General features: G+C 40.3%; 1 protein-coding gene across 1 annotated transcript in view; it reads left to right on the top strand.

Annotated features, from left to right (window-relative positions):
- KIF13B (kinesin family member 13B) overlaps nucleotides 1-27164 on the top strand; it is a 199254-nt gene that overhangs the window by 54569 nt on the left and 117521 nt on the right. Inside the window, exons 3-5 of the mRNA XM_065400572.1 lie at nucleotides 22023-22035; nucleotides 22708-22768; nucleotides 26804-26896. Coding sequence (XP_065256644.1) covers nucleotides 22023-22035; nucleotides 22708-22768; nucleotides 26804-26896 — 167 coding nt within the window. The remainder of the gene's footprint in view (nucleotides 1-22022; nucleotides 22036-22707; nucleotides 22769-26803; nucleotides 26897-27164) is intronic.

Here is a 27164-nt window from a genome sequence, read left to right as displayed (position 1 = left end):
CCCTGATGATGATTGGCAGGAAAGAGAATGGGGTTTCACTTGACAGTTTGTTTAGACAAAATGGATACACATCACCTTGCTAAATAGCTGAAACCTCCTGCCAGAGTTGTAACGTATCCTGGCTGATCAATTATTTCTCTGCTATGGGCAGTAGTCTTCAGAAGACGGGTGTCATATTCTGCCAGAATTTATCATTGCCAGCTCAAGTTTGCCATTCGGGATATCCAGTGTAACTTTAGAACTGAAGTCATTTGTCGCCAAATACTCTTTACCTTGTCTAAACCTACAGCTTCTGCAGTTGCTGCCACTCGTTGAATTGCACGTGTATAGAAACATGCTTCCCAATTTTTATAGTATGGACAAGGCCCTTAATAGTTAGATAGTGTTAAACAGTTGTCAAATTTGTTCTTAGTTGGCTGCATTTCTCTGTGTGTGGGGGGGGTGGGGTGGGAGGTTGTATGTACGTATACAAAGAGCTTTGCAATAAGAGGTACAATATAAAAAACAAGATGATCAAAATGAAGCTTTCTCCATTAAATGTTTTAAGTCTATCTTATTACTTCTTTCCCAAATGAGGGCTTTCAGTGGACTACAATGGACATAAGAGCATATATGAGAACGACAGTGCTTCTAAATACTAAAGTTCTATAGTGGGCTATTTTGAGTTGAGTATTTCAAAAAAATTATTCAGATTTGAAAATAGCCACATGGTTAACTGTGGCTAGAGAGAGAATAACAGACGCTACTCAGGCAAGGGTTGAAATTAGGAAATTACTTGAGTCTAAGGCTACAAGAAAAGGCCAAGGTGGGATGGTGGTAAATAAATCCATTTATTCGTGTCTGAATATCTGTGATCTCAAAGCAGAATTTTCAAAGCCTTTGTGATCCATCCCTAACTTTGAGCAGTCAGGAGCTGAGCTTCCAGTGATCTGCCCTACATCATCCATCCATTTTCGTGCTCATTGTGCCCTATTACAATGACCCTCCACCATTCCTCCCATAATAACTTTCTCAAGGTTATTTCCCTCTCTATGCCTAATGTGACCAAAATATGTTGGTTTGCGCCTGTTGATTTCTGATTGGAGAGTCTGCTTCTCTCCAATAATATTTCTAGCCCAGGCATTTGTCTTTTTGTCCACCGAGGAGATGTGTGAGTCTTCACCAGCACCACTTTTCAAAAGCTTCAGTTTTCTTCTCATCAGCAGTATTAACTACCCATGATTGACATCCATAAATAGGTATTGAAAAAATTAGGCTTTTTACCAGTCGCACTGTTGCACATTTCAAGATGCCACGTTTTTTCCATGCATTCTTAAGGAAGGCCATAGCTAAGTGAGCCAACCCTAATCCTCTTCCCATTTCTTTGGAACAGCCTCCTTGGTTGGATATATATGATCCCAGATAATTAATCTACCACTTCACCAGCTTGTCCATTAATTGTGATATCCACCTTCATTCTGTTTTAGTCATGTAAAAAGCATATGTGTATTTTGTTTTTGTTGCATTCAGCAATAGTTCATATTCCTCACTAACTGTTTTTACAGACTTCAACATTTATTGTATTGCTTAATGGTTGTAGCAAAGAGAATCACGTCATCAGCATATTTGAGGTCAGTTAAGAGGTGTCCACCAAGGGAAATCCCAGCTCCTTCTACTTTGTCAAAACCTTGCAAGGCATATTTTAAAGAGGTATGGGAACAAAATAGACGCTTGTCTTACACCCTGCCCAGTGGAAAACACTTCACTGATGCCTACTGCTGTTTGTACCATGGTCTGTTGTTGGTAGAGACTTGCAATGAGTTCAATGAGCTGCTTAGAAACCCCCATGTCTGCCAGTATCCTCCAAAGATGGCCGTGTCAGACTGTGTCACATGCTTTTGAGAAGTCAAAGAAGCACATGCTCAAAGGGTGATTTATACTCTACATTTTTCAATGTGATGCATATTTGGAATTTGGTCACGTATGCCTCAGCACTCTGTGAAACCAGGTTGTGGTGGTGGTAGTTCTTCTGTACTTCATTTCATGTGATTCTGGATTATGTAGAGAAAATTTTTTGATCTCATGCGATTTCAGGGAGGTGGCATGATAGTTATTACGCCCTTCTTTGGTAAGTGGGGAGGGAGAATTCCTTCATCCACTCCTTCAGCCGTTTTCTAGTTATCCATACGTAGTTACAGATTTTCCACTTAAGATCAATACTTCATTCACCAATCATTTTCAACAATTCTGGAGACACATTATTTACCCCTGGTGCTTTTCCAGTCTTCATTTTCATAATATCACACACCTCTTACTCTTGCAGGATTGATGGCTCTGGCTCTGTGCTCTTTTCTGTCGTCCTGTATTATAAGTGGCTCTTGTGAGGCATACAGATTGGCAGAGTAATCTTTCCATCTGCGTTTAATATCACCCTCAGTGAATTCTCTGCCATCATGATCTTTTATGTTGTTTGATCACAGGGAAAACCTTTTGGTAAAAAGTGTGATCACTATGAACATACTTTTCTATTATTTCTCTTTATAATGTCTCAAGTTCCATACATTTTGTTCTTCTATTTTCGCTCTTGTCTCATCTAGTCTGCCTTTGAATCTGTCTGCTCAGTTCCTTATATTCTCTTCTATTCTTTCCTCTCCAAGCCATTCTCTTGCACTCAGCATCATTTTTTCGTCCGCTTAAGTGCCTTCTCATTTAACCGTAGTGTGGTCCAATATCAACTTTTTAGAATGTGTGCTTTGGAGGCTTTGAGCATGATCATTTTCATTTTCTTCCAAAGTTTGTTGGGAGAGAAAATGAGGAGGAGTCTCTTATCCGAGGAGTCAGCAAAGCGTGGACTCGGATATAATCCGCTCAGTAGTAGAATCATTACAGTTCGCCTTTGAGTAAAGGCAGTCAGGATGTCAATCATACAGGATTATGTTCCCTAGAACAGCAGCTGATGACATGACCCTGACTTCTATGAATGTCTTGAAGAGGTACTCAGTAAAACACTAAGTTTAAAAATATCACCCTTGTAACTGGGGACTTGAATGCGAAAGTTGGAGCTGTAGGCTCTCATAAAAAAGTAATGGGAAACAAAGGTCTAGGTTCCAAAATGAGGAAGGCATTTAGTTGAATTCTGCTCCTGTAATTACTTGGCCGTTCCAAAAACCATTTTGACCCAACATCCTGGACATTTACATATGGAGGCGTGACAAAGAACCAAATAGACTATGTAATGATACAGCAATGCTAGAGGTGAAGTGTCCAGTGGGCAAAAACTTTTTCCTGGGTGCAGACTGTGGGTCAGTACTCATGGACCATTGGTCTGTCCTAGTATGCCTGTTCTTATGTCAGACCATCAGCTGTTGGCCTCAAACATAAAATTAAAACTTAAAAATATATGACATTTGACTGGTCAAATGCTTTTGGACTTGTTCAGAATCAACAAAAATTGTGTGACTTCTGTCCAGAATGGATTTGAGGCATGGGCACAGGTGAAAGACGAGAACAACTGAACTTGGAGGTGGGAAGGGGTGACTGCACGTCATTTAAGCAGAAATATGAACTGCCTTTGAAACATGGAAGAAATTGACATTCTCCAAAGACACAGAAACAAATGTTGAACATACAAGCAATGCAGCAATCCTGTATTTAACAAATATGCTAGCATTTTAATAATTCTGCTGTGTCGGTCTGTTAAGATGTGCTGATAAGCATCTTTTGGCACTACTGTTATTAAAAATCCATTTGATCCAAGCTTTATTCCCATCTGTCCCTGAATCTGGATCTGCATACTTTCTCCATTTCTCTCCTTTCCCCCAACAGTTGGTTTGCCTTCAAAACAAGCTCTCAAAGTAGGTCAGAGCACCTTCATGTAATTCTGTAGTTTTTAGCAGGCATCTTTAAATACATTGGCTAATGCAATGTGGCATTGATTTGGCCTGTGCAGAGTGCTGGCTCAGCTGAGGCAGCAGATGGGAGCAGAACTGTGGCAGTAAAGGTTCATTAGTAATTTATATAAATATATATAATTTTTCTTTGCTGTTCAGTAAATAGGTCAGTGAAATAGTAAATAGTGATATTCCAGTGCAAAGAAATATTATGGAATAAAAAAAAGTATAGACGGTGTCAATTTGTGTGGAATGCAATCTGTTTCTTTCATCTCTTGTGGCAGAACTGTGATCATGGGGGTCTGATCCTACAACCCTTGTTCATCCAAATAGTTCTCCTTCAGGTAATGGGACTACTTGCGTAAATAAAGTCTGGCAGTGATGGGCCCTTAAGGAGGACCTGAACCTTTTGTGAAGAATGAGGTGATGGAGCAGTAGTTGCCAAATGCCCTAAATTACAAGTGATGACAGATAACTAATGTCAATATTACTTTTTAATACTCTCTGCATTCAGCATATAACCCTAATTTAATCAGACAACTTCTTGGGTCACTTTTAATATTCTAGTTCACTGAAGTGGGTGGGGAAAGTTGCCAATATTTTCAGTATTGTACAGTTGAAAAACCAAACCTATTCATAGAAGGAACAAAACAGTAAGACACTTTTCATTATGGAAATAAATTCTGTAATCCCATTGCAGCCCATTATATGTGTTTTATGCCACATCCAGGTTTTTTTAAAGTGCAGCTCTTTTAAAGTGTGTCTTGAAGAGCTGTTGTATTCAAGTGATTTCTTATTTAATAGTAGTACAACTGCATTGTGCTTTTTTTTTAAACTCCCAAAGTTCCTCTGGCATCAGTGAGAATGCATAGAAACTGCAACAACTTCTCCACTTATCACTGTGATCAGGATGTGTACATTTGTGCTAGAGTAAGGAAATTCAAAATGGTTATTGAACCATCGAGGCAAAGCAAGTTACTTTTATATTCATGAGTAGCATTTCTCATCTGTAACTTTACCTCTGTTGTGCATTTTTTTCTTGTTCAAATAATTTAAACCACTTAGTTTGTGTTTTCCAGTGCTGTGTTTTTTAAATAGTTGAGCTTCTGATTTAAAGCAAAGGCTGCCAGTCCACCCCTTTATTCTGCCTAATTGTGCAGTTCTGGTGCGTCTTTTTATATTTTGTTCCTGCAAAGTACAGAGCATCTTCTAATTCCATTGGGAATTGAGGAGGCTCAGCATCTCACAGCATTGGGTCCCTTGGTTGCATACCATTTCATTTCTGCTTGTGAGTTACGCATATCAGTGCGTGAAATGGATGACCATTTCCCTTTTCTGCACTAGGCAAATATGAGCGAGATAAGGGGGTGAGGTAATATCTTTTATTAGACCAACTTCTATTGATGGAAGGGACAAGCTTTCAGGCTTCACAGAGCTATTCTTTGGGTCTGGAGAAGGAAACTAGGGGCTAATCTACACTGGCAACGCTAAAGCGCTGCGGCGGCAGCGCTTTAATGTGGCTTGTGTAGTCGCGGCAGAGCGCTGGGAGAGAGCTCTCCCAGCGCTCAAAAAAACCCACCCCCACAAGGGGCGTAGCTACTAGTGCTGGTGCGCTGTCTACACTGGCGCTTTACAATGCTGAAACTTGCTGCGCTCAGGGAGGTGTTTTTTCACACCCCATAGTGAGAAAATTGCAGCGCTGTAGATTGCCATTGTAGACAAGTCCTAGAATGTCCAAGCTAAATACAAGGTGGGACAGATTGTTAAGCATAAGGTGTTCACACCTGTTGTGGGACATAACTTAATTTTAAGTTGACACCTCTGCAGTCTTAGGACAATGGCCGGTTAGGCGGCAGCTATGCTGCTGTAGCTCTTCAGTGTAGACACTCATGACAGCAATGGGAGGGTTTCTTCCATCATTGTAGTTAGTCCACCTCCCAGAGAGGCGGTAGCTAGGTCAATGGAAGAATTCTTACGTCTGCCTAGTACTGTCTACACTGGAGTTTAGTTTGGCATGGCTACGTTTCTGAGGGGGGTGGATTTTCCACTTGCCTGGGAGACGTAGCTATGCCAGTGCAAGTTTTCAATGTAAACCAGCCATTAGTAGTTGTAATGGGCCATAAAAAGTCCATGGTTTTTAGTGTCCAGCAGAGTTATGAATTTAAGTTTGCAGACTTGTCTTTTTTGAAGGTGTTCAGGTTTCCTTTGAGGATGAGTACTGAGAGGTCAGAGATGGAGTGAGTGCTTGTGAGAAGTGTTCACTCACGGGCGATGGGGTGTTTTTTTCTCGAATGGACTCACACAGGGAAAAGTTGGAGGTTTTTTGAGCCCTTGAGGTACAAATTAAATTGCACGTGCATTCTTTATTGTAGCATGCATAGACAGGCTCTGTGTAGTAGTAGGCACATGAAGTTCATGTTCTTACATTACCTCGTTTCTGGAGGGATAGGCTGTTGAAACAAGAACAAGCAGCAGGCACCATTACTGATAAATGTCATATTGAATACAGGATCCATAGCACAGTGCAAATGATGGATTCTGTATTATAGTAGCGAACATCTGAAATTGTTGTTTTGGAGTAGCAGGAGGAAATGGAGTCTGTATCTGAAAATGGATAATCTGTTTCAAATAATTGAACTCAAATTAATGTTTAAATATTTGCAGGCACAGGTTTTTATCTTCTAAGCGCTGAACTCTGCTATACTAGTGCTTCTCAAACGTATTTGATTGCACCCCCCTTCTTTGTGTCTGTAGTAGTTTATGCATCCCCCTTCCACCACACAAGTACATATACCGATATATGCGGTGGCGATGCTTCATTAGAATCAGTTTCAGCTTCTTGGTTTTTCACTTGTTTTTTTCTGTTGCACGAATGAGCCAATGTTCCATTGTAATAAGAGCAAAAGCAAAACTGCGATTGTGGTCCATGCTGACAATTAAATGTGCACACCGTGTCGTAGCGAATGGATTAAAGTACAGATGGCAATGACTTTGTCTAATGCTATGCAAACTTAACAGAAATCTCTCAGAATGCACGGTGCCATCTGAGGATCTGATATTTCTGGAGGAATCAATGTTGCTAGTTATTCACTGTGGTGGGTAAAGTGTGTGCAGTAAGTTTGGTTTTTTTACCCTCCAAAAGCTTCTCACAAGCAAGCCCCCCACCAAAAATACATGCCATGCCCCACTGGGGGGTCCTGTTCCCCAGTTTGAGAACCTCTGTGCTCTGCTACCCTTATATGTACCATTAAATGCTTGTGAGCCTGCCAGACCTTGCACCCACGCCCCCCCTACCCCCAACCACTGCTACCTCTGCACAACTCCTTCCTTTCTCTCTCTCCCACGCTTTATTTGCCAACGGGGCTTCTTTAAGGGGCTTAAAGAAACCACTCTTCCATTCACTCTTAAGCAGACCAGCTTGATTTGAGGGGCAGCTGGCCCTTTGCAATTCCTACCTGATATCTGAAGAATGATCTTGGGCTTAAAAGTATGCAATTTGAGTTAAGAGATCTGAGTTATATTCCTGGCTGTGCCCCACAGTTTATTTTTTAGATGATATTTTCAGGGCCAAATCCTGCTTGCCTTTTGAGGGTGTCGTATCTAATTTCAGTAGATCAACTTATGTGGGTAAGGTGAGAAGGATTTGGCGCCCCCTCTGATGCCATAGTCATGGCCATAGTCATGGCATCAGAATTGTTTACCCACTCAAATGAATCATGCTAGTTACAAAACAGATTTCTATGTTACATGATGATGCAAATATCTTGGTAAGCAGCAATGAAGGGAAAATAAAAACAGACGCTGCATGGCACTTGAAAGTGAATTTAATGCACTTGCAGGTTGGGGTAAGCACATGTAATAAACATTGTGTTTGGAGGGTAAAGGGACTTATTAAATGGTGGCTGCTTTTTAAAATGAAAAATAGTTTGCCACAAGTCTCTCAATGTTACTAGATGAGTGTCTCTGTGTTCCCTGGGGTTGTAGAGTCCTTGGTGTAGTTTCTAGAATAACTTTCCAGGAATGCCCACTTCATTTGAGAATGAAAAGGTTGTGGTCTGCTTAATAAGCTCTGTGCATGTGTTTGCTAGTCTTTTCGCTTTCTTTTGAATGGTTGTTGCTCTTTATCCTGGACTATTTTTCTCATTTCTTTGAAGTGAATTGGTGCTCAAACTGATTTCTCTTTCTAGTGTCACTATAGTGTATTTTAAGGGAGGAAAATACAGAGGGAGTAGTTAGGAAACCACTTTCCTCCCCTCCTCCCCCCACCCCAAAAAACAACAACAACAACCTGTTTTAGCTAATGTGGTTTTTACCTTCAATGTGAAAGGGTATAATGTAAAGTGTTTTCAAAAACTATTATCAAGACAGTTAAAATGGGAAACCATTTTAAAAATCTGTTCTTAAAAATGGTTTTCTCACACACTCTCCTTTTTGTATTGTGTTTATAGGGCTTAATTAAAATAAATCAGTCATGGGATAAGAGATAAGGTTCTGTCATGGATTGGTAACTGGTTAAAAGATAGGAAACAAAGGGTGGGAATAAATGGTCAGGTTTCAGAATGGAGAGAGGTAAATAGTGGTGTCCCCCAGGGGTCTGTACTGGGACCAGTCCTATTCAGCATATTCATAAATGATCTGGAAAAAGGGGTAAACAGTGAGATGGCAAAATTTGCAGATGATACAAAACTACTCAAGATAGTTAAGTCCCAGGCAGACTGCAAAGAGCTACAAAAAGGATCTCTCAAAACTGACAGGGCAACAAAATGGCAGATGAAATTCAATGTTGATAAATCCAAAGTAATGCACGCTGGAAAACATAATCCCAACTATACATTTAAAAGTAAGGGGTCTAAATTAGCTGTTACTACTCAAGAAAGAGATCTTGGAGTGACTGTGGATAGTTCTCTGACAACATCCACTCAATGTGCAGCGGCAGTCAAAAAAGCGAACAGAATGTTGGGAATCATTAAGAAAGGGATAGATAATAAGACAGAAAATATCATATTGCCTCTATATAAATCCATGGTACGCCCACATCTTGAATACTGCATGCAGATATGGTCGCCCCATCTCAAAAAAGATATATTGGACTTGGAAAAGGTTCAGAAATGGGCAACAAAAATGATTGGGGGGATGGAACGGCTGCCATATGAGGAGAGATTAATAAAACTGGGACTTTTCAGCTTGGAAAAGAGTTGACTAAGGGGGGATATGATAGAGGTCTATATAATCATGACTGGTGTGGAGAAAGTAAATAAGGAAGTGTTACTTACTCCTTCTCATAACACAAGAACTAGGGGCCACCAAATGAAATCAATAGGCAGCAGGTTTAAAATAAACAAAAGGAAGTCTTTTTTTTCACACATCACACAGTTAACCTGTGGATCTCTTATTGCCAGAGGATGTTGTGAAGGCCAAGACTATAACAGGGTTCAAAAAAGAACTAGATAAGTTCATGGAGGATCGGTCCATCAATGGCTATTAGCCAGGATGGGCAAGGGTGGTGTCCCTAGCTTCTGTTTGCCAGAAGCTGGGAATGAGCGACAGGAGATATATCACTTGATGATTATCTGTTCTGTTCATTCGCTCTGGGGCACCTGGCATTGGCCACTGTTGGAAGACAGGATACTGGGCTAGATGGATCTTTGGTCTGACCCAGTATGGCTGTTCTTATGTAACTGGCCTGAACTAGACTAATCTGGCTGTTGCTTCTAAATTCAAACTGATCATGGAGCACCTCCCTCTGCTACTTCACCCACCAATAAGTTCTCCTTAAAAGCTTCACAGCCATAGTGGGAGTGGGAGGAAGGGTGCGGGGGAGCATTGTGCAAACAGTTAAAGGAGTCTTCATTAGGAAAACTGCGACCTGTGAATTCATCTGGCAGTAGCAATTGTGGAAGTGGTAGTGTAGATTTGGCTTGGGTGTTTCCTACCACTGTCCTTTACAGTGGTTTAAAAGCTCTTGAATCCTGTCTGCCTTACAGCTCCACTAGTGGAGTTGCATTGGTGATGAACTATGAGCCTGTTTTCTTAGTATAGACTTTGCTCAACTGGAACTTAATTCTACAACTCGAATGTGAAAGTCAGAGGAAGGTTACAGAGCAGTCCTGAGCCTTCAGTCGAATTTAGACTTTCATTGTAACAAACAATTTAACAGGTTTCATACACAGAATCCAAAGTCACTGTAATTTCTTAACCAAAAATTTAAATGTATCAGTAGTATAAAGCACTGTATCAGCTGACTTGCTTAAAGTTACACAAAGGATACACTTAGCCTCTGGTAACTATAGCAGTGAAGGGGAAAAAATGATGTCTGACAAACAAAAGTGTGAAAGGTGTTTACTGTTCACGTTTTAAAATAATTTTCTACTAGTATTGCTCATGTACAAACCATAGGGGTTTTTGAAGTCTGTCTCCTATAAAACGTAGCCGTCATTCTTTCTGTACAAGTTGCAGAAGTGATACATCAATAGTTCATGCAGGGAGGAAGTATAACCCACACCTCTGCTGGATGTGGTGCTCTGTCCCATGTAGTGGCACTGAGACCACTTAGAGATTAGTGAGTTTGCTACAGCCCTAGCTAACAGCCATGTAGCTTTTAGCTCATGCAGCAGAGGCTCATCCACTGAGCTCCAGAGGCCCCAGGTTCAATCCTGCCCGCTGATGACCAGGGTCTGTTGGTGTTACAGAAGCATGGTCTGTTGGTGAAAACAGGATCTTAAATTGGGAGATCTGGATTTTTTTCTGGTTCTGCTATTAATTCCTTGTGACCTGTGGAAAGTGAGGGGTAGAAGTTGAGTTCCCCAGTTTGTAAAATGAGGATACAGCCTGGTGTGACGTTTCCTGAGGGTATCTAGGGTTCTGAGGCACCTCGGTACTACCTGGCCTTGGAGTGAGGAAGCCTTGTCTGTGCCTGCCATGGGTCAGCTCCCCAATTCCACTGGCAACACAAATGCTCCTCTTTCAGCCTATGCAGGCTCTGCTGTCCCTCTGGAGGTTAGTGATAGGCACGCTCAAACCTCTGAGCGTCCCCCTGGAATGTCTAGCTCCTATACCACTAGACACTCACAGTATTCATAGATTCACTTCTCCCAAAGGAACAGTACACCCCAGCTTACTAGATGTGGCTCAGTTCACTGCTCTGCTTAACCCTTAGCACTTATGAGCAGTTGACAGCAAAAGCAAATGAAAGTTTATTTAACAAAATATAGAAATTCAAGTGATAGCAAGCGGAAATACTGGTAAGAAATGGTTACATATAAAATAAAGTCATAACATGCATTTTAGAACCTAGACTTAACTAAGTACTGTCCTGTCTTGTAGGGGAAGCTCACTTAAAATCCTTTCAGCATATTACAGCCAGGCTTCCATTCATGAGACAAGCCACGCTTTCAGCTTGCTTCCTCTGTGGAAAAGATTCAGGGTGCTTCCCTATAATCCCAGTTATACTCCCCAAACCATTCTTTACTTGGAGACAGGATGCCCCCTACTGGTTATTTTTTCCTGCATGCCTCTTGTCTGTTTCGCTCAGACTGTAGTTAGGCCTCCATTGTGAAGCAGAAGATAACAGATACATGATCAGCCAGATACATGACGGATAAACATCTCTTCCATCTTACTTCACCGGAGTGTGTTTATCAGCTTCTGGTGACCTACCATAATTCACATACTTTAAGAACATAATTATCAATACAGATACATAATTCCTTAAACATTATCCATACATACATTTTTCAATTATTATGATGACCAGTGGGTTCTTGGCTCTTTGAAGAGACCTCACATGCCACCCTTTGGTAAATGTAATATGCATATATCTGACCCAGGGGATTCTTGCAAAATTCTATGACACCCTGTGCCCTCTGCCAAGAAGGTCCTGAGCACACCTGGCTTTTAACTTTTTTTTTTTATTTGACTGAAGAGTGTTATATAAATGTATTTTACTAGGAAATAATCCAGTCACAGGAAAGACATTAAGCACTATATTCTGATGTCAAAAACAAACAAAAATACCATTTGCTTTCTTAGGAGGAAGGGAAAAAGGCATAAAACAAGTTCTTTTAAAGCAGTGTCAGTGGGTGCAGGCTTCTGATGTTGAACAGTGAAAGAAGTAAAAACATGTTGACTGACTTTGTGACCTGCTAATCCTTCCTTCCATTCTTCTGTGTCATGTCCTCCTCCTTTCTGATTTGGCAATGAATGAAAAACCTTGACACTGCCTTGCTTAGGCCTGGGCCATGCATTATTTTGTACCGGTATAACTATTTTGTTTAACGTGAATGTTTTTAATGGAATTAGGTATACTGGTACAACTGCTAGCATGAATGGTTATATTGGTATAAATGTGCTATATAACAATATAATTTATTCCCCTTCCATTAAATGAATAAGTTATACTGGCGTAAGCATCTTTATACTTGTATAACTGTCTACACTAGGAGGGTTGTACCACTTTAACTGTACTGGTATAGTTAGTAGTACAACTTTTGTGTGTAGACAAAGCCGTATTTTTCCTTCTTAATGATTTTTCAGTGATGGTTCTTGTGGTCTACTTTTTTTTGGTATTGTTCTGCAATTTAGGCCTATGTGCCAGTGTGGCTTTTGTATGTGGTTAAATGATTGCTTTAATGTAAACTAATTGCTTTATATTTTAGTGAGCAGTTATACGATTACATTAGATCACTCTGGGCTAAATTCTGTATCTTAAGGAATTTTTTTCCCCCAAGATACCATTACTTCACCAGTATTGGACTCTCTAACCCATTGTTGTGAATTACATTTTATGCTGATTTAGTGTATTGTGCACTAAGGAACTATAGTAGTTGGTGGTGTATTGAGAGATTGTCAGATTCCTCTAGCATTTCCCTTTTGTTCTCATCCCCACAAAAGTCTTGTGCTGTTGCTTTTGGAGTTGATCATTGCTGCTGCTGGGTTGGCTAAAGGACATCACTTCTGAGTAAAGTAATCTTTGCAGTTGTCCCAGAGGCAGAGTACACTGTTTGTGCCAAGTCCCAGGCCTGGGACCTTTTCATTGCCATGTGGAGCACTGTCTACATATGAGATTTCATACATGTTTTTTTAAAAATGTTAGTCACATCAACATTTATGGAAATTTGGGATAATTCACAATAAAACTGTAAGTTTGGATTGGTGCTCTGAGGCAGTGGCTCTCAACCTTTCCAGACTACTATACCCCTTTCAGGAGTCTGATTTGTCTGGTGTACCCCCAAGTTTCACCTCACTTAAAAACTACTTGCTTACAAAATCAAACATAAACAAATTAATTACTTTCTCATTTTTACCATATAATTATAAAATAAATCAATTGGAATATAAATATTGTACTTACATTTCAATAAAGTATATAGAGCAGTATAAAAAAGTCATTGTCTGTATGAACATTTAGTTTGTACTGACTTTGCTAGTGTTTTTTATGTAGCCTGCTGTAAAAATAGGCAAATATCCAGATTAGTTTATGTACCCCCAGGGGTATGCATACCTCTGGTTGAGAACCACTGCTCTGTGGCACAGCAGTACACCAACATCTAAATGTCTACTGACAAAAGGATAACATTTTAATCCTTTTGTCATAACACAAGCTTTATGGGATACTGCAAGAACTCAAATGTGATAAGGGACTAAGCAGATTACACCATACTGAGACTAATAATTCAGAAAATTTATCTTCAACCAGATAATACTAAAAGCCCACAAAACTGCTCTTCTACATCTGACTTTGAAAAGTGAACTAGCAGAAATTAGTCCTCAGTTAGTAGAAACTAAGTAACTTCAAATTATGCTTGGAATGCGTTGCAGTTATGAAGGAATTTAAGTAACAGTGATTTCTTTTGTTTTTGCTAACTAAACAATTTTAGGATTTGAACTGCATATAAACTTTCACATTTACTCTGGCTTTTTTGCTTTACAGAGCATATTTAGTTCTAAAAAGGAGAACTTTGCCAAGCTTATGGGAAAAAAAATTCTCCCAAAATGTTCAGTATTAACATGAAGAGATATGTAGATGGAAGCTTTATAAAGTGATACCCGTGGGAGGGAGTGTGGTCTAGACTCTAGGGTACTGATAGCCAGGATTCTGTAATGCTATTGTGCCTTAGTTTACCTACCTGTAAGGAGGAGGAATGTTTATAAATGTTTAAAGCACTTTGCAATCCTCTGAAATGTGCTAGGAAATAAGTTGTTAAATGTGGTGGGCTACAGAAACCTAAAGTGAACAGAGTTTCCTTAGTGGACACTTCCTATCTCAGGCATATCTTGCTGCAATTAGATGCAGCGCTAGTTGTATACCTTTAGTACCATGAAGAAACAAGAGGAAAAATCATCTTAATGAAATCCTCTTATATATGCTGGGCATAGCCAAAATATCTTCTCAGTTAGCCAATATATTTTCTTGGGGTAAATGGTTTTGAAAGTTTTTGAGAAATAGTTTAACCTGATCGGTTGCTTGCTTTCCATTTAAGCTTGGAAACAGAGTCTGCAGCTGGTGTCTTGACCATGAAGTTTCGACATGAGAATGTATCCTCTCTCTGTTGGGACTTCTAAACATTGTGTACATTTTTTTCTGAACTCCTTCATCTGTTGATTACTCAGAGTAAGAAAGGTCAAAGTGAACTTAATCTTGGTACCAGATAGGCCTGATAAAAAGATGGAGTACAACCAGCTCATTTATCTTAAGCCAGTGCGAGGCCTTCTCTTATACAGACTGTGGCTGCATCCTGGTCCAACACAGCTCAAGCTATCTGCATGGTTTTTGATTGGGCATTGCTAGTGATGTTCAGTAGGCTCCTGGATACCTTACCTGCTTCTTGTAAGTGGGAACCCTCTGTAGTATATACTACAGGGTGTGGGCTGATGGTGAAATATAAACTTAAAACCCACAAGTCCATTGTCACACCCCTCAGTGAAGTACCTGCAAAAAACAGTTCAGTAAAGCTTTGCAACTAATCTTCTAAAGGTGTAGGATCCATGTCTTAATGTCAATAGAAGAAAAACTGACATGAACCAAGTATCAGGGGGTAGCCGTGTTAGTCTGTATCTACAAAAACAACAAGGAGTCTGGTGGCACCTTAAAGACTGACATGAACCAACCTGCACTAGTCCTTTAGCATTTGGATTTCTGTAGGGCTGACCCTAAGCTTCTCCCCAGTACTCCTCAAGAAAACATCTTTGGCCAGTGTCCAAGTCTGAAATTCATCTTTCAAGCTGAAATGCTTCTTAGGTCCACAGGAGATCCTTTTCCTTCACCTTTGGACCCATAGTCCCTCAATCTGGGCTTTATTTAGTCGTTCCCTCCCTTATAGTCCTAGGTTAGCTCTGCTTGCTGTCCTTTCCTGGAAGGTGGCATTCCCAGTTTCCTTTTCACTGGCTTTGAGGATTAATGATCTGGATGATGGGATGAATTGCACCCTCAGAAAGTTCACGGATGACACTAAACTGGGGGGAGAGGTGGATATGCTGGAGGGTCGGAATAGGGTCCAAATTGACCTAGACAAATCGGAGGATTGGGCCAAAAGAAATCTGATAAGGTTCAACAAGGGCAAGTGCAGAGTCCTGCACTTAGGACGGAAGAATCCCATGCACTGCTATAGGCTGGGGACCAACTGTCTAAGCAGCAGTTCTGCAGAGAAGGACGTGGGGATTACAGTGGAGGAGAAGCTGGATATGAGTCAACAGTGTGCCCTTGTTGCCAAGAAGGCTAACGGCATATTGGGCTGCACTGTTAGGAGCATTGCCAGCAGATCGTGGGCAGTGATTATTCTCCTCTATTCGGCACTCGTGAGGCCACATCTTGAGTACTGCGTCCAGTTTTGAGCCCCCCACTACAGAAAGGATGTGGATAAATTGGAGAGAGTCCAGCGGAGGGCAACGAAAATGCTTAGGGGGCTGGGGCACATGACTTATGAGGAGAGGCTGAAGGAACTGGGGTTATTTAGTCTTCAGGAGAGAGGAGTGAGGGGGGATTTGATAGTGGCCTTCAACTACCTGAAGGGGGGTTCCAAAGAGGATGGAGCTCGGCTGTTCTCAGTGGAGGCAGATGACAGAACAAGGAGCAATGGTCTCAAGTTGCAGTGCGGGAGGTCTAGATTGGATATTAGGAAAAACTATTTCACTAGGAGTGTGGTGAAGCACTGGAATGGGCTACCTAGGGAGGTGGTGGAGTTCCTTAGAGGTTTTTAAGGCCCGGCTTGACAAAGCCCTGGCTAGGATGATTTAGTTGGGGTTGGTCCTGCTTTGAGCAGGGGGTTGGACTAGATGACCTCCTGAGGTCTCTTCCAAACCTAATCTTCTATGATTCATGGCCTTTGCTGTGCCTTTTTTTTCTAGCCTTCTATCAAGATACGGTGGACCTATGTACCTGACTTAATTTTCTGCTCAAAGTGGTTATCCACAGGTCCAAAGACTTGCAGGAAGACCAAGCTGCTGTTTGGGAATTCAAAGCAAAGGTCAGCAGCATCTAGGTTCATGCTGAAGACTGAGACGGCCCTGCCCAATGAAAATCAACTCAGTCCACAAAAGCTTTTTTTTTTTTTTTTTTTTTCCCCTTTTCTTCTGTAAAAGGGAAATTTACTCAAGATGTCCTTCATAAACAGCCACCATGTGTTCCCTGTATAACTCTCAAGCCATTGCAGATTCAATGGACCAGGCTTAGCTTGATATAGATTTGGCTTCGTGGCACTTCTGCAAGTAGTCAGAGAATCCTTTTTCTTGTCCTGGAGCACCACACAACTTATTTTCTGTCCTCCTAGATATCGCTATTTATAGGGTATTCTGTTGACAGAGACTACTGAGAGCATCCACATGACTGAAAAGGGGTCTTTCTTGTAGAAAGTAAGAGAGGCTAATTTTAACCAGGTTCTGACATACTTCTCTTGGGGTAGGGGAGGTGGATTAGGTGTTGGAAAGATTGGTAGTAGGAATTTCTTGTAATTTATGTGGGCTTTTTCTCCATTTTATGTTTGTCATATGATTTGCTCTTCTCCCCCCACCACTCCCATCTTGACTCACTAGTTGTTACTGTAGCTTAACTTTGGAACAACTTTTACAAATTGCCTGAATGACTAAATGCTGTGATCCCATACATTCAAGCACTTCGATACCTTGGTGTCACTAAGCAGTAGCAACAGATTGGAAACTGAGCCACTTGTAGTCTGAATGTTGCATTTAGCACTGGTTTAGGAAGTGGCCTAAAGAAAAAAGAAAAGGAATGTGATTTTAAGATGTTGCCAAAATGAGCAAAAATAACTTTTAAAATGTCACTGCTGATGTCAGGTTAAGTAGGTGTAAACATTAAACATGATTTAATTTTCTGAGATTAGTGATTTTAATTAATGGTAATAAGAAATGCAGGAATCTAATCTCATAGGCATATACTCTGACCCCCAATGTTGGAAACTAGGGTCTCTTTTGATTTGATACTTAGTATGCTAAATATCTGTGTAACCTGCCTTCTCTCATTTCTAGTGAGAATAGGTGTATGTGGGTTAAGAATCATGTATGGTGCAAGGGTTTTAGGTTAAAAATAAATGATTACTCAGGGCTGCATATCTTTTGTCATTCTCAAACACCATACAGATTCCCCTACCTACACTAAATAAAACTAGTAAACAAAACTGTCTGGTTTAACAGGAGGAAGGGCATTGGAGGACTATCAGCACCAGAGTGATTTTTTTGTTTGTTTTTGTTTTGCCTGTCTCTTCACTGCAAAATATCTGGTTCCAGCCATAGCTGAAGTGGAGCTTATGCTCTAACCTATACCCCCCAGCTGAGTAAACTAGCCCAGGCTTAAAGCACTCCAAACCTGGATCGGATGTTTTCTATGTGGATGGTGGGGGAGGGAGACGGAGAAGGTTGTGCTAAAACCTGCGTAAGAGCCGAGTTAACATTGTAATGTAGGCCTATCCTTGCAAATGCTTCAACAACATTGCAACTGATACTATCTACAAATTTAGCTGTGAAACTTGTTTGACTGCTCTTATGTATCTTCCTGCTCTGCTGCATGTGTACTCTGCAGCTGCAGCATTGGGTATCTTAAAGCTACACACCACAAACAAATATTTAATTTAAAACAGAGATATAGAGATAAAGATTTATAGTTGTATAGGTTTCTCTGTGGTAGATTGTGGTGTGACACAGTATAATGCAAGAATGCAAAGCAAGCTTGTAAATGAATGCAAAGCAAGTACTTGCAAAAGTACTTAAAATAGTTAATTATGTGTCTTATGAGTGGAACCGTCATGGAAGGAGCAAAGAAGAGGTCCAGTCATGAAGACAATCTTGAAGGGAGGATAGGAAATTCAGTGAGTGTACAAAAAAAAGTTGGAGTGCCCAGCCGCAGGAAAGTATGGCAACCTGCACAGAGGGGTATAGAAAACTAAAAATGTGGTCTCTTTTTTTTTTTTTTTTTTTTCAGGGAAATAATTTCATGAGTTCTGGTAACTGCATAAACAGCTCAAACTATGCTTTAGAGCAGTGATTCCCCACCTTTCCAGACTACTGTACCCCTTTCAAGAGTCTGATTTGTCTTGTGTACTCCCAAGTTTTACAAAATCAGACATAGAAATACAAGTGTCACAGCACACTATTACTGAAATATTGCTGATTTTCTCATTTTACCATATAATTATAAAATACATCCATTGGAATATAAATATTGTACTTACATTTCAGCGTATAGTATATAGAGCAGTATAGACAAGTCATTGACTTTATGAAATTTTAATTTGTACGGACTTTGCTGCTGCTTTTTATGTAGCCTGTTGTAAAACTAGGCAAATATCTAGAGGAGTTGATGTACCCCCTGAAAGACCTCTGCATACCCCCAGGGGTACATGTACCCCTGGTTGAGAATCACTGCTCTAGAGGTCTGAAGTCCACAGAGCCAGGGCTAAAATTATGGCTCCAAACTTCAGTTTCTTTTCTAGATGCCTTTGTATACTCTGAATGCAGTATACTATGTTCCTATGAGCCATTCTCAGTAGGTAGTGAATTATGCTTTACGTTCTTTGATTTAGGTCTTCTCTTTATGTACAGCCAGATTAACAGTAATTGAGGCTACAAACATTACAGGATATAATGTGCATATTCATATCTCTGAAGAGAACAAGGTGCTTATTTAGTATCAAGCCTTTAGTCTATATTAAGCTTGATGTTTTATGCAGCCTAGTGTAATCCCGGTTCTGAAAACTACAGATGTGATGTATGACTTTTGAGATTATATCCTTATTGCTACTTTAATCCAAACACTGAATAATATGTGCTCCCGCAAGGCCTGAAAGTTTAAGTACCATGTGATAACATAATCCTGCCTTGAAATTCAAGACAGGATAAAACAAACATAAATGCATCTGGGTTTATGGTAGAGTCATTTCTTCTCATAAATTCAAACTCAGATTTGCAAAGAAAGTGAGAATTTTTGGATGGCACCCTTTAGAAATACCATTATGCCTTTAGTGTAAATAGGAGTTCCTACAAAAGCCTATGAGGAACCTCCAGTAAAATAGCATAAACATTTGAGGCCAGAGAGCAGAAATGTAAATGTGCTTTGTTTACTTTTGAACATTCCAAAATCTGATATGAGGATCCTAGAGGATCACTCCCCATAATTTTATGCCCTCTCTCTGGTCTTGAATCAGTTTGTCCTATGTCAGGCTCCCCTGTCTCTGACCAACTGAAGAGTGATATAGGGTGACAAGTGCCACTATCTACCCGTGGGTCTGATCATGCTTCCTGTGATGAACTCTGTATCCAAGCTTTGGTTTTTGTTTGGCAGACAAAGTGTTACTGCTCTCTTGCGTTATTATCTTGTTTTTGGCGCATATTCTGCTGTAGCAAGAGTGAGTAACTCTCTTGACTTGAACATGCGCCAACCTGCCAGAAGGGTCACACTCTGACTCTGCTCCTGACCCAAGGCTGCTGTCATTGCTGTTTGGTCAGAACAAATCCTAATATTTGATCTGAACCAGAGCCAGATAGAAAAGTTTTTCTCCATGATGGACTGATAAGCAAACCTTCATTCTTTGAGGCAGACCCAGTGACACAAAAATAACCATGAATCTAAATTAGCTTCCCAGCCTAAATTGACGAGTAAGAAATATATCTTATTCTCATCTCATTACCGTTCCCTTCCCTGCCAAAAGAAATAAATGTGATATGTCAGAACAGCTTTCTGATTTCATTTGTAAAGTTCTGGAGTGAAGGAGGCTGGCTGTTTCCAAAGTTGTGTATTTTGGATACTTCTCAAGTCTTCTGTATGGTGGTCTGCATATTTACATTTTTTAATCTGATGTTCTCATTTACTCATTTACTTGTATCGAATAATATGGTATGGTCTTTTCTGAATTGACCAACCGTCTTGAAAACATTTATACCATCATTTCTCCCCTGGAGAAAAGTGCCAAGAAGAGCCACTCTGGATCTTGCTGTTGTGTATAAAGCCCTTAACCTAGGTCTGAGACACTCGGGAGAGTGCTCCTTTTCTCCACTCACCCTTTCAAGGCAACCTAGATTGGCTAGGTTGTCGATGGAATCTTGAGACTGAGATCAGAACTGGGTATGGGTAAAAGCTTTACCTTTGGTTCATGGACAGAGGCTGTGTCTATACTTAAACCTGTGCAGCACTTCAGTGTAGACGCTCACTACAGTGATGGGAGGGGTTCTCCTGTCACCGTAGTTAATCCACCCCCCTGAGAGGCAGTAGCTAGGTTGACAGTAGATTTCTTCTGTCAACCTACTGCTGTCTACATTGCTGATTATGTCAAAATAGCTACGTCTTTTGGGTGTGAATTTTTCACACGCTTGAGAGACATAGCTATGCCAATATATGTTTTCAGTGTAGACCAGTCCAGAGTCTGTGCAATTCCTTCTTAGTCAGTCTGCTAGACTTCATTTGCAACTATTTTCAGGGCTCACTAAAAGGCACTTCTGTTTGGCTATTTATAACCAAGGCCCTACCAATTTCATGACTGTGAAAAACATGTCACAGACCATGAAATAAGTCCTTCCCCGTGAAATCTGATCTCCCCATGCTTCTGGGGGCGCCCCAGCTGTGGGGGCTCCGAGCTGCTAGTCAGGGCTGGGCTGAGGAGGGACAGGACTTGTTCTTCCCCTACACGGTCGCTCTTGGTGGGAAGATCAGACATACCTCCAGAGGCAGCACAGAAGTGAGGGTGGTAGAACCTCACTTCTGTGCTGCAGCAGCCCTGGAGCTGGGCTTGGGGCTTCCGCGCCCCCCCCCCCCGCCCCCACGGCTCCTGCTGTGGCTCAGGGCGCCTGGTCACGGGGCTTCTGCCCCCTGTGGCTCCCGGAGCGCCCATGTGTGCTAATCCACCACTGGCTGGGGCTAGCAGCTAGGAGTCCCTGGCTGGGGTGCTCACAGCTACACGGGCAGATCAGCTTCACATCCATCTCTGTGAGCCTCCTCCCGCTTCAGGAACCTTCGGGGCTGCTGCGCAGCTGTGAAGGCATCACAGAAGTGAGGTGGTAATCCCATGACCCCCCCATAACAGCTTTGTGACTTCCCCCTCCCTCCCCCCTTGATCACCTTTTGGGTCGGACCCCCATGGTTACAACATCGTGAAATTTCAGATCTAAACATCTGAAATAGTGAAATTGACAATTTTAAAAACCTTCTGACCGTGAAATTGACCAAAAATGGACCTTGAATTTGGTAGGGCTCTACTTGTGACCATATTGTCCCCATCCCTATTTGTACTATCATAGTGCCTACTAGCCATAGTTATTGACCAGCACCCTATTGTGCTAGGTATGTACTGAGAGACTTTTTTGCCCAGTTTTGTTGGTATGGCTGGCTCCTCTAAGAATTAAGCTTAGTTTAATTTGATTTTTTTTTTTAAAGTTAGGTTACTACAGAAAATATCCCAGATACTGCGTTTGGAAAGGGTGCTTCATAAGCTTTAGTTCCTATATTTGAAAGTGATTTTGAACTTGAAGCTGAAAGGGGAGTTATGGGGAAAGTTGAAGTTTCTAGTTAACATGTTATCTTCAATTTCATATTTAATTGGTTGTATTTCTTTCTCAGACCTGAGAGCCCTCTAATTAACTGTATTTTTGTCTGTTTTTTTCTTACATGTGCCCCTTCTCATTTGTCCCTGATGATGATTCCTCTGGGAACTGCAGGAGCCAGCCAAAGGTAAGTTTTTGATTTCACTTTAAACCAGTGTTGTGAAAAGCTGTGGTATATTACTTGTTCAGCCTTCAAATATCCAAATATTTACTATTTTTTTTAAAAAGTGCAGTTGATCAGCTGTTGTTTCTCAAAAGAAAAACAAAAAAACTCCAAACCACACATTCCTCAAAAAATTTCCTTGCTGCAGAGTCTAGCCAAAAAATGAGTCTCAGAAACAAGTGAGAACATAGTTGCGTATTAAGCATTGAGGACTGTGAATGAATGGACTGCTTGTCTTAAAGCATTTTCTGGTATCTGCATTAGAGCAAACTCATTGCTGCTGACTTATGTTCCCTTCATTTTTTGCATTTTATATGCAGATGCCTCTTATCTCCTTTTCCCACCTCTAAAAATTTAGTTTATTAGCATGTTTATATACTCATGGCTTATTGTTTTAAACAGCTTGTAAATGGGACTGATAAAATAAACCATATAAAAATTACAGTAAAGTAAATTAGCTTGAATTTGATTAAGCACAAAAATAGAAAGCAAATAAAGGTGTCTTGTGGAGGATGGTTAGAATGGCAGCAGAGGCATATATATCAGCTAACCATGGCTAACAAAATAAGGATACCTTTTTTGGTTTGATTTGACTATAGTTTTTATAAGATGTCCTGTTGGTTTGTTTTATTACAGGTGTTTGCTTACGATCACTGTTTCTGGTCTTTGGATGAATCTGTAAAAGAAAAATATGCAGGTAATATTTACTGTAGTTTTGTGATTGCACTCTGTTTACATGACAGCTATGAAAAGAAAAGTATTAAGAAATCAGTTTGCAAACACCTAGAAGATAACGAGGTGATAAGGAACAGTCAGCATGGATTTGTCAAGAACAAATCGTGTCAAACCAATGTGAGAGCTTTCTTTGACAGGGTAACAAGCCTGGGGGATGGGGGGAAGTGGTAGATGTGGTAACAAGCCTTGTGGATGGGGGGAAGCGGTAGATGTGGTCTGTCTGTCTGTCTGTCTATCTATCTATCTATCTATCTATCTATCTATCTAACTTTAGTAAGGCTTTTGATACTGTCTTGCATGACCTTCTCATAAACAAACTAGGGAAATACAACCTAGATGGAGCTACTGTAAGGTGGGTGCATAACTGGTTGGAAAATCGTTCCAAGAGAGTAGTTATCATTGGTTCACAGTCATGCTGGAAGGGCATAACGAGTGGGGTCCCGCAGGGATCAGTTCTGGGTCCGGTTCTGTTCAATATCTTCATCAATGATTTAGATAATGGCATAGAGAGTACACTTATAAAGTTTGCGGACGATACCAAGCTGGGAGGGGTTGCAAGTGCTTTGGAGGATAGGATTAAAATTCAAAATGATCTGGAGAAACTGGAGAAATGGTCTGAAGTAAATAGGATGAAATTCAATAAGGACAAATGCAAAGTACTCCACTTAGGAAGGAACAATCAGTTGCACACATACAAAATGGGAAATGACTGCCTAGGAAGGAGAACTGTGGAAAGGGATCTGGGGCTCATAGTGGATCATAAGCTATATATGAGTCAACAGTGTAACACAGTTGCAAAAAAGGCAACCTCATTCTGGGATTTATTAGCAGGAGTATTATAAGCAAGACACGAGAAGTAATTCTTCTGCTTTACTCTGCGCTGATTAGGCCTCAGCTGGAGTATTGTGTCTAGTTCTCGGTGCCACATTTCAAGAAAGATGTGGACAAATTGGAGAAAGTCCAGAGAAGAGCAACAAAAATGATTAAAGGTCTAGAAAACATGACCTATGAGGGAAGATTGAAAAAATTGGGTTTGTTTAGTCTGGAGAAGAGAAGACTAAGAGGGGACAGGATAACCGTTTTCAAGTACATAAAAGGTTGTTACAAGGAGGAGGGAGAAAAATTGTTCTTCTTAACCTCTGAGGATTGGACAAGAAGCAATGGGCTTAAATTGCAGCAAGGGCGGTTTAGGTTGGACATTAGGAAAAACTTCCTAATTGTCAGGGTGGTTAAGCACTGGAATAAATTGCCTAGAGAGGTTGTGGAATCTCCATCATTGGGGATTTTTAAGAGCAGGTTAGACAAACACCTGTCAGGGATGGTCTAGATAATACATAGTCCTGCCTTGAGTGCAGGGGACTGGACTAGATGACCTCTCAAGGTCCCTTCCACTTCTATGATTCTATGATAATTACAATCCTGTATTTGGTAAAGGGAAAAGACCATATGGCATGGAAAACCTTTTCTTTATGTGGTTGCCCATTGTCAAGAGAGAAGGCAAAGTCTTAAAACTGCTACCTTAATCCTTCCTTCTTTCTAGTCAAACATAATGTTTAGAGTAGAGGCAGCCAATAAACATGCATTACAATCTATATACAGTATAGGTAATTGATGAATGTAACTAATTTGCCATTTTGATTCATACAGATATCTCCATTAAAATACTTAATCTAGATATATAAATTAAAACATTTCTATTCCTATTTCTGCCCATAATTTGAGGATCAATGCTAAGTTCACCTTTGTGGTAAAGCTTGCCCCCACTCAGGCCAGTTCAGCAACACACAAGTAATTTCACTGTAGTACCTTTCAGAATTGGGACCTAATTCTTTAGTGGCTTAGGTTGCAGTGGTTTAAAAGGTCCAATCCTGCTCCCACTGAAGTCAATGTGAGTTTTATTGATCTGAATGGGAGCAAGACTGGGCCTTGTATACCCAAACATAGGTCCTGATCCTACAAATCAGTGCTGTATGTGAAGAGAAGCAGTACAGTATAACTAAATTCATGGACTACTTTGGTCATTGAGTGAAAGAAATTTTTCAGGGAAGGGAAAACTTTTTGAGAGAAGAGTTCTGAATATTTGATGTATGATTTAAAGTATCTTGCCATCTGCCTATGTGTTGCATAATTATCAGAATGACACATTCTTTGACGGTTAACAAGACTTGTGGATGGGGAGTAGCAATAGATGTGATGCATCTCAAATTTAGTAAGGTTTTTGATACTGCCTCACACGACCTTCTCGTAAACAAACTAGGGCAGCGTAGCATAGATGAACCTACTATAAGGTGGGTGGACAACTGATTGCAAAACCGTACTCAAGAGTAGTTCCTCAGTGGGTTCATAGTAAGGCTGGAAGAGCATATCGAGTGGGGGCATATCAGGGATCTGTCCTGGTTCCAGTTCTATTCAATATCTTCCAAAATGATTTGGATAATGGCATCGAGAGTACCCTTACAAAGTTTGCACGTGATACCAAGCTGGGAGAGATTGCAAATATTTTGGAGGACAGGATTAGAATTCAAAATGGATCTTGACAAATGGTCTGAAATAAATAGGATGAAATTCAATAAGGACAAATGCAAAGTACTGCACTTATGAAGGACGAATCAGTTGCACAAATACAAAATGGGAAATGACTGCAGAAAAGAATATGGGGGCTATAGTGGATCACAAACTAAATATGAGTCATCAGCATAATACTGTTATAAAAAACGTATCATTTTGGATGTATTATCTGTAGTGTTGTAAGCAAGACGCAAGAATTCTTTCTACTCTACTCAGCAATGACCAGGCTTCAACTAGAGCATTGTGTCCCATTCTGGGCACCACATTTTGGGAAAGATGTGGAGAAAGTCCAGAGGAGAGCAACAAAAATGATTTAAGGTGTAGAAAACATGAGCTATGAGGAAAAATTGAAAAAATTGGGCTTGTTTAGAGGAGAAGAGACGACTGAGGGGGTACATAACAGTCTTCAAGTAGGTAAAAAGCTGTTATAAACAGGAAGGTGATAAGTTCTCTTTAACCACTGATGGCAGGACAAGAAGTAATGAGCTTAAATTGCAGGAAGGGAGATTTAGGTTAGGCGTTAGGAAAAACTTCCTAACTGTAAGGGTAATTAAGCACTGGATTGAACTACCTGGGGAGATTGTGGAATCTCCATCATTGGATGTTTTTTTAACAGGTTAGACAAACACCTCTCGGAGTGGTCTGAGTAATACTTTGCCCTGCCTCAGTGCAAAGGACTGAATTATCCTCTGACTTTATCAGAGGATAATTCTATGATTCTGTGATTCACTGTATTACTGCTTTAAACAAAATCAAATTGACAAACTTTCTTCCACTCTAGTTGGAAAAGAGGCAAACAAAAATTTTAAGGGTGGCTAGGTTTACACATACTGTTACAGTAGAAAAACTATCCTATATTTTGTTGATCCACATGCCTTATACTGTAATTCTCTCCAACATAATTACGGTCTCTTCTCTGTAAAGATTTAATAACAGTGATATGGCAAAGTCTATTACTATATTTTCACTTATATTACAGAATACTGTAAAGTACACTTACTAGTAGATCATAAAGTATTACCTTAAATTTAAAATTAAACTGCAATTGTCAAAATAAATGAATGAGGTACATTTTGTGGGTCTTTCTTTGTTTTGCTGATGCACAAAATTCTGTGATTGTCAATAGATGGTAGTTGAGGTTCTAGTGGGTCTATGGATTGCTAATATTGTGTTCATAGAAAACACAGATACAGAACCAGTTTCTAGCTTAATATAAATCAGGAGTAACACCACAGACTTCAGTGTAGTTATTCCAGATTTATATCCATTGTCCCTCTCTCAAACACCCTACTGTCTAATTGAGATACATTATGAAAGATGTAAATCTTTCATACAGTTCGTTCTTTTCGCCTGATTTGGAGTCTGAAAGGCATGACTGTAAAAACAGTTATCATTTTTCCCTGAACGTCAGCTTTTATTTTATTTTTAGGTCAAGATGTTGTTTTCAAGTGCCTTGGAGAGAATATTCTTCAGAATGCCTTTGAGGGCTACAATGCATGTATCTTTGCCTATGGACAGACTGGTAAGTCATTGCAGAGTGTAAAAAGTGCTGTTGATGAGAAACGTGTTGTGACAGAAATAATTGTTCTTGGGCTAGCTTTTTGACATTGCTAGGTTTTTCCCAATATAGCAATGTAGATAAGATGTGGGCTTTTTTCTGTTTGTTTTGTGTTGGGGCTGAGATGAGAAGGCATTTTGGAATAACATTGCTAATTTCTGGTGCCCTGCTACCCTGCTTTCCCAAGCTGTGGATAAGTGTCTCCTGAATGTTCTGTGTTCATGAATGTCCT

This window comes from Emys orbicularis, chromosome 3, assembly GCF_028017835.1.
Source record: "Emys orbicularis isolate rEmyOrb1 chromosome 3, rEmyOrb1.hap1, whole genome shotgun sequence".
Classification (NCBI taxonomy): domain Eukaryota; kingdom Metazoa; phylum Chordata; order Testudines; family Emydidae; genus Emys; species Emys orbicularis.
This window is presented reverse-complemented; position numbering and strand designations above follow the sequence as displayed.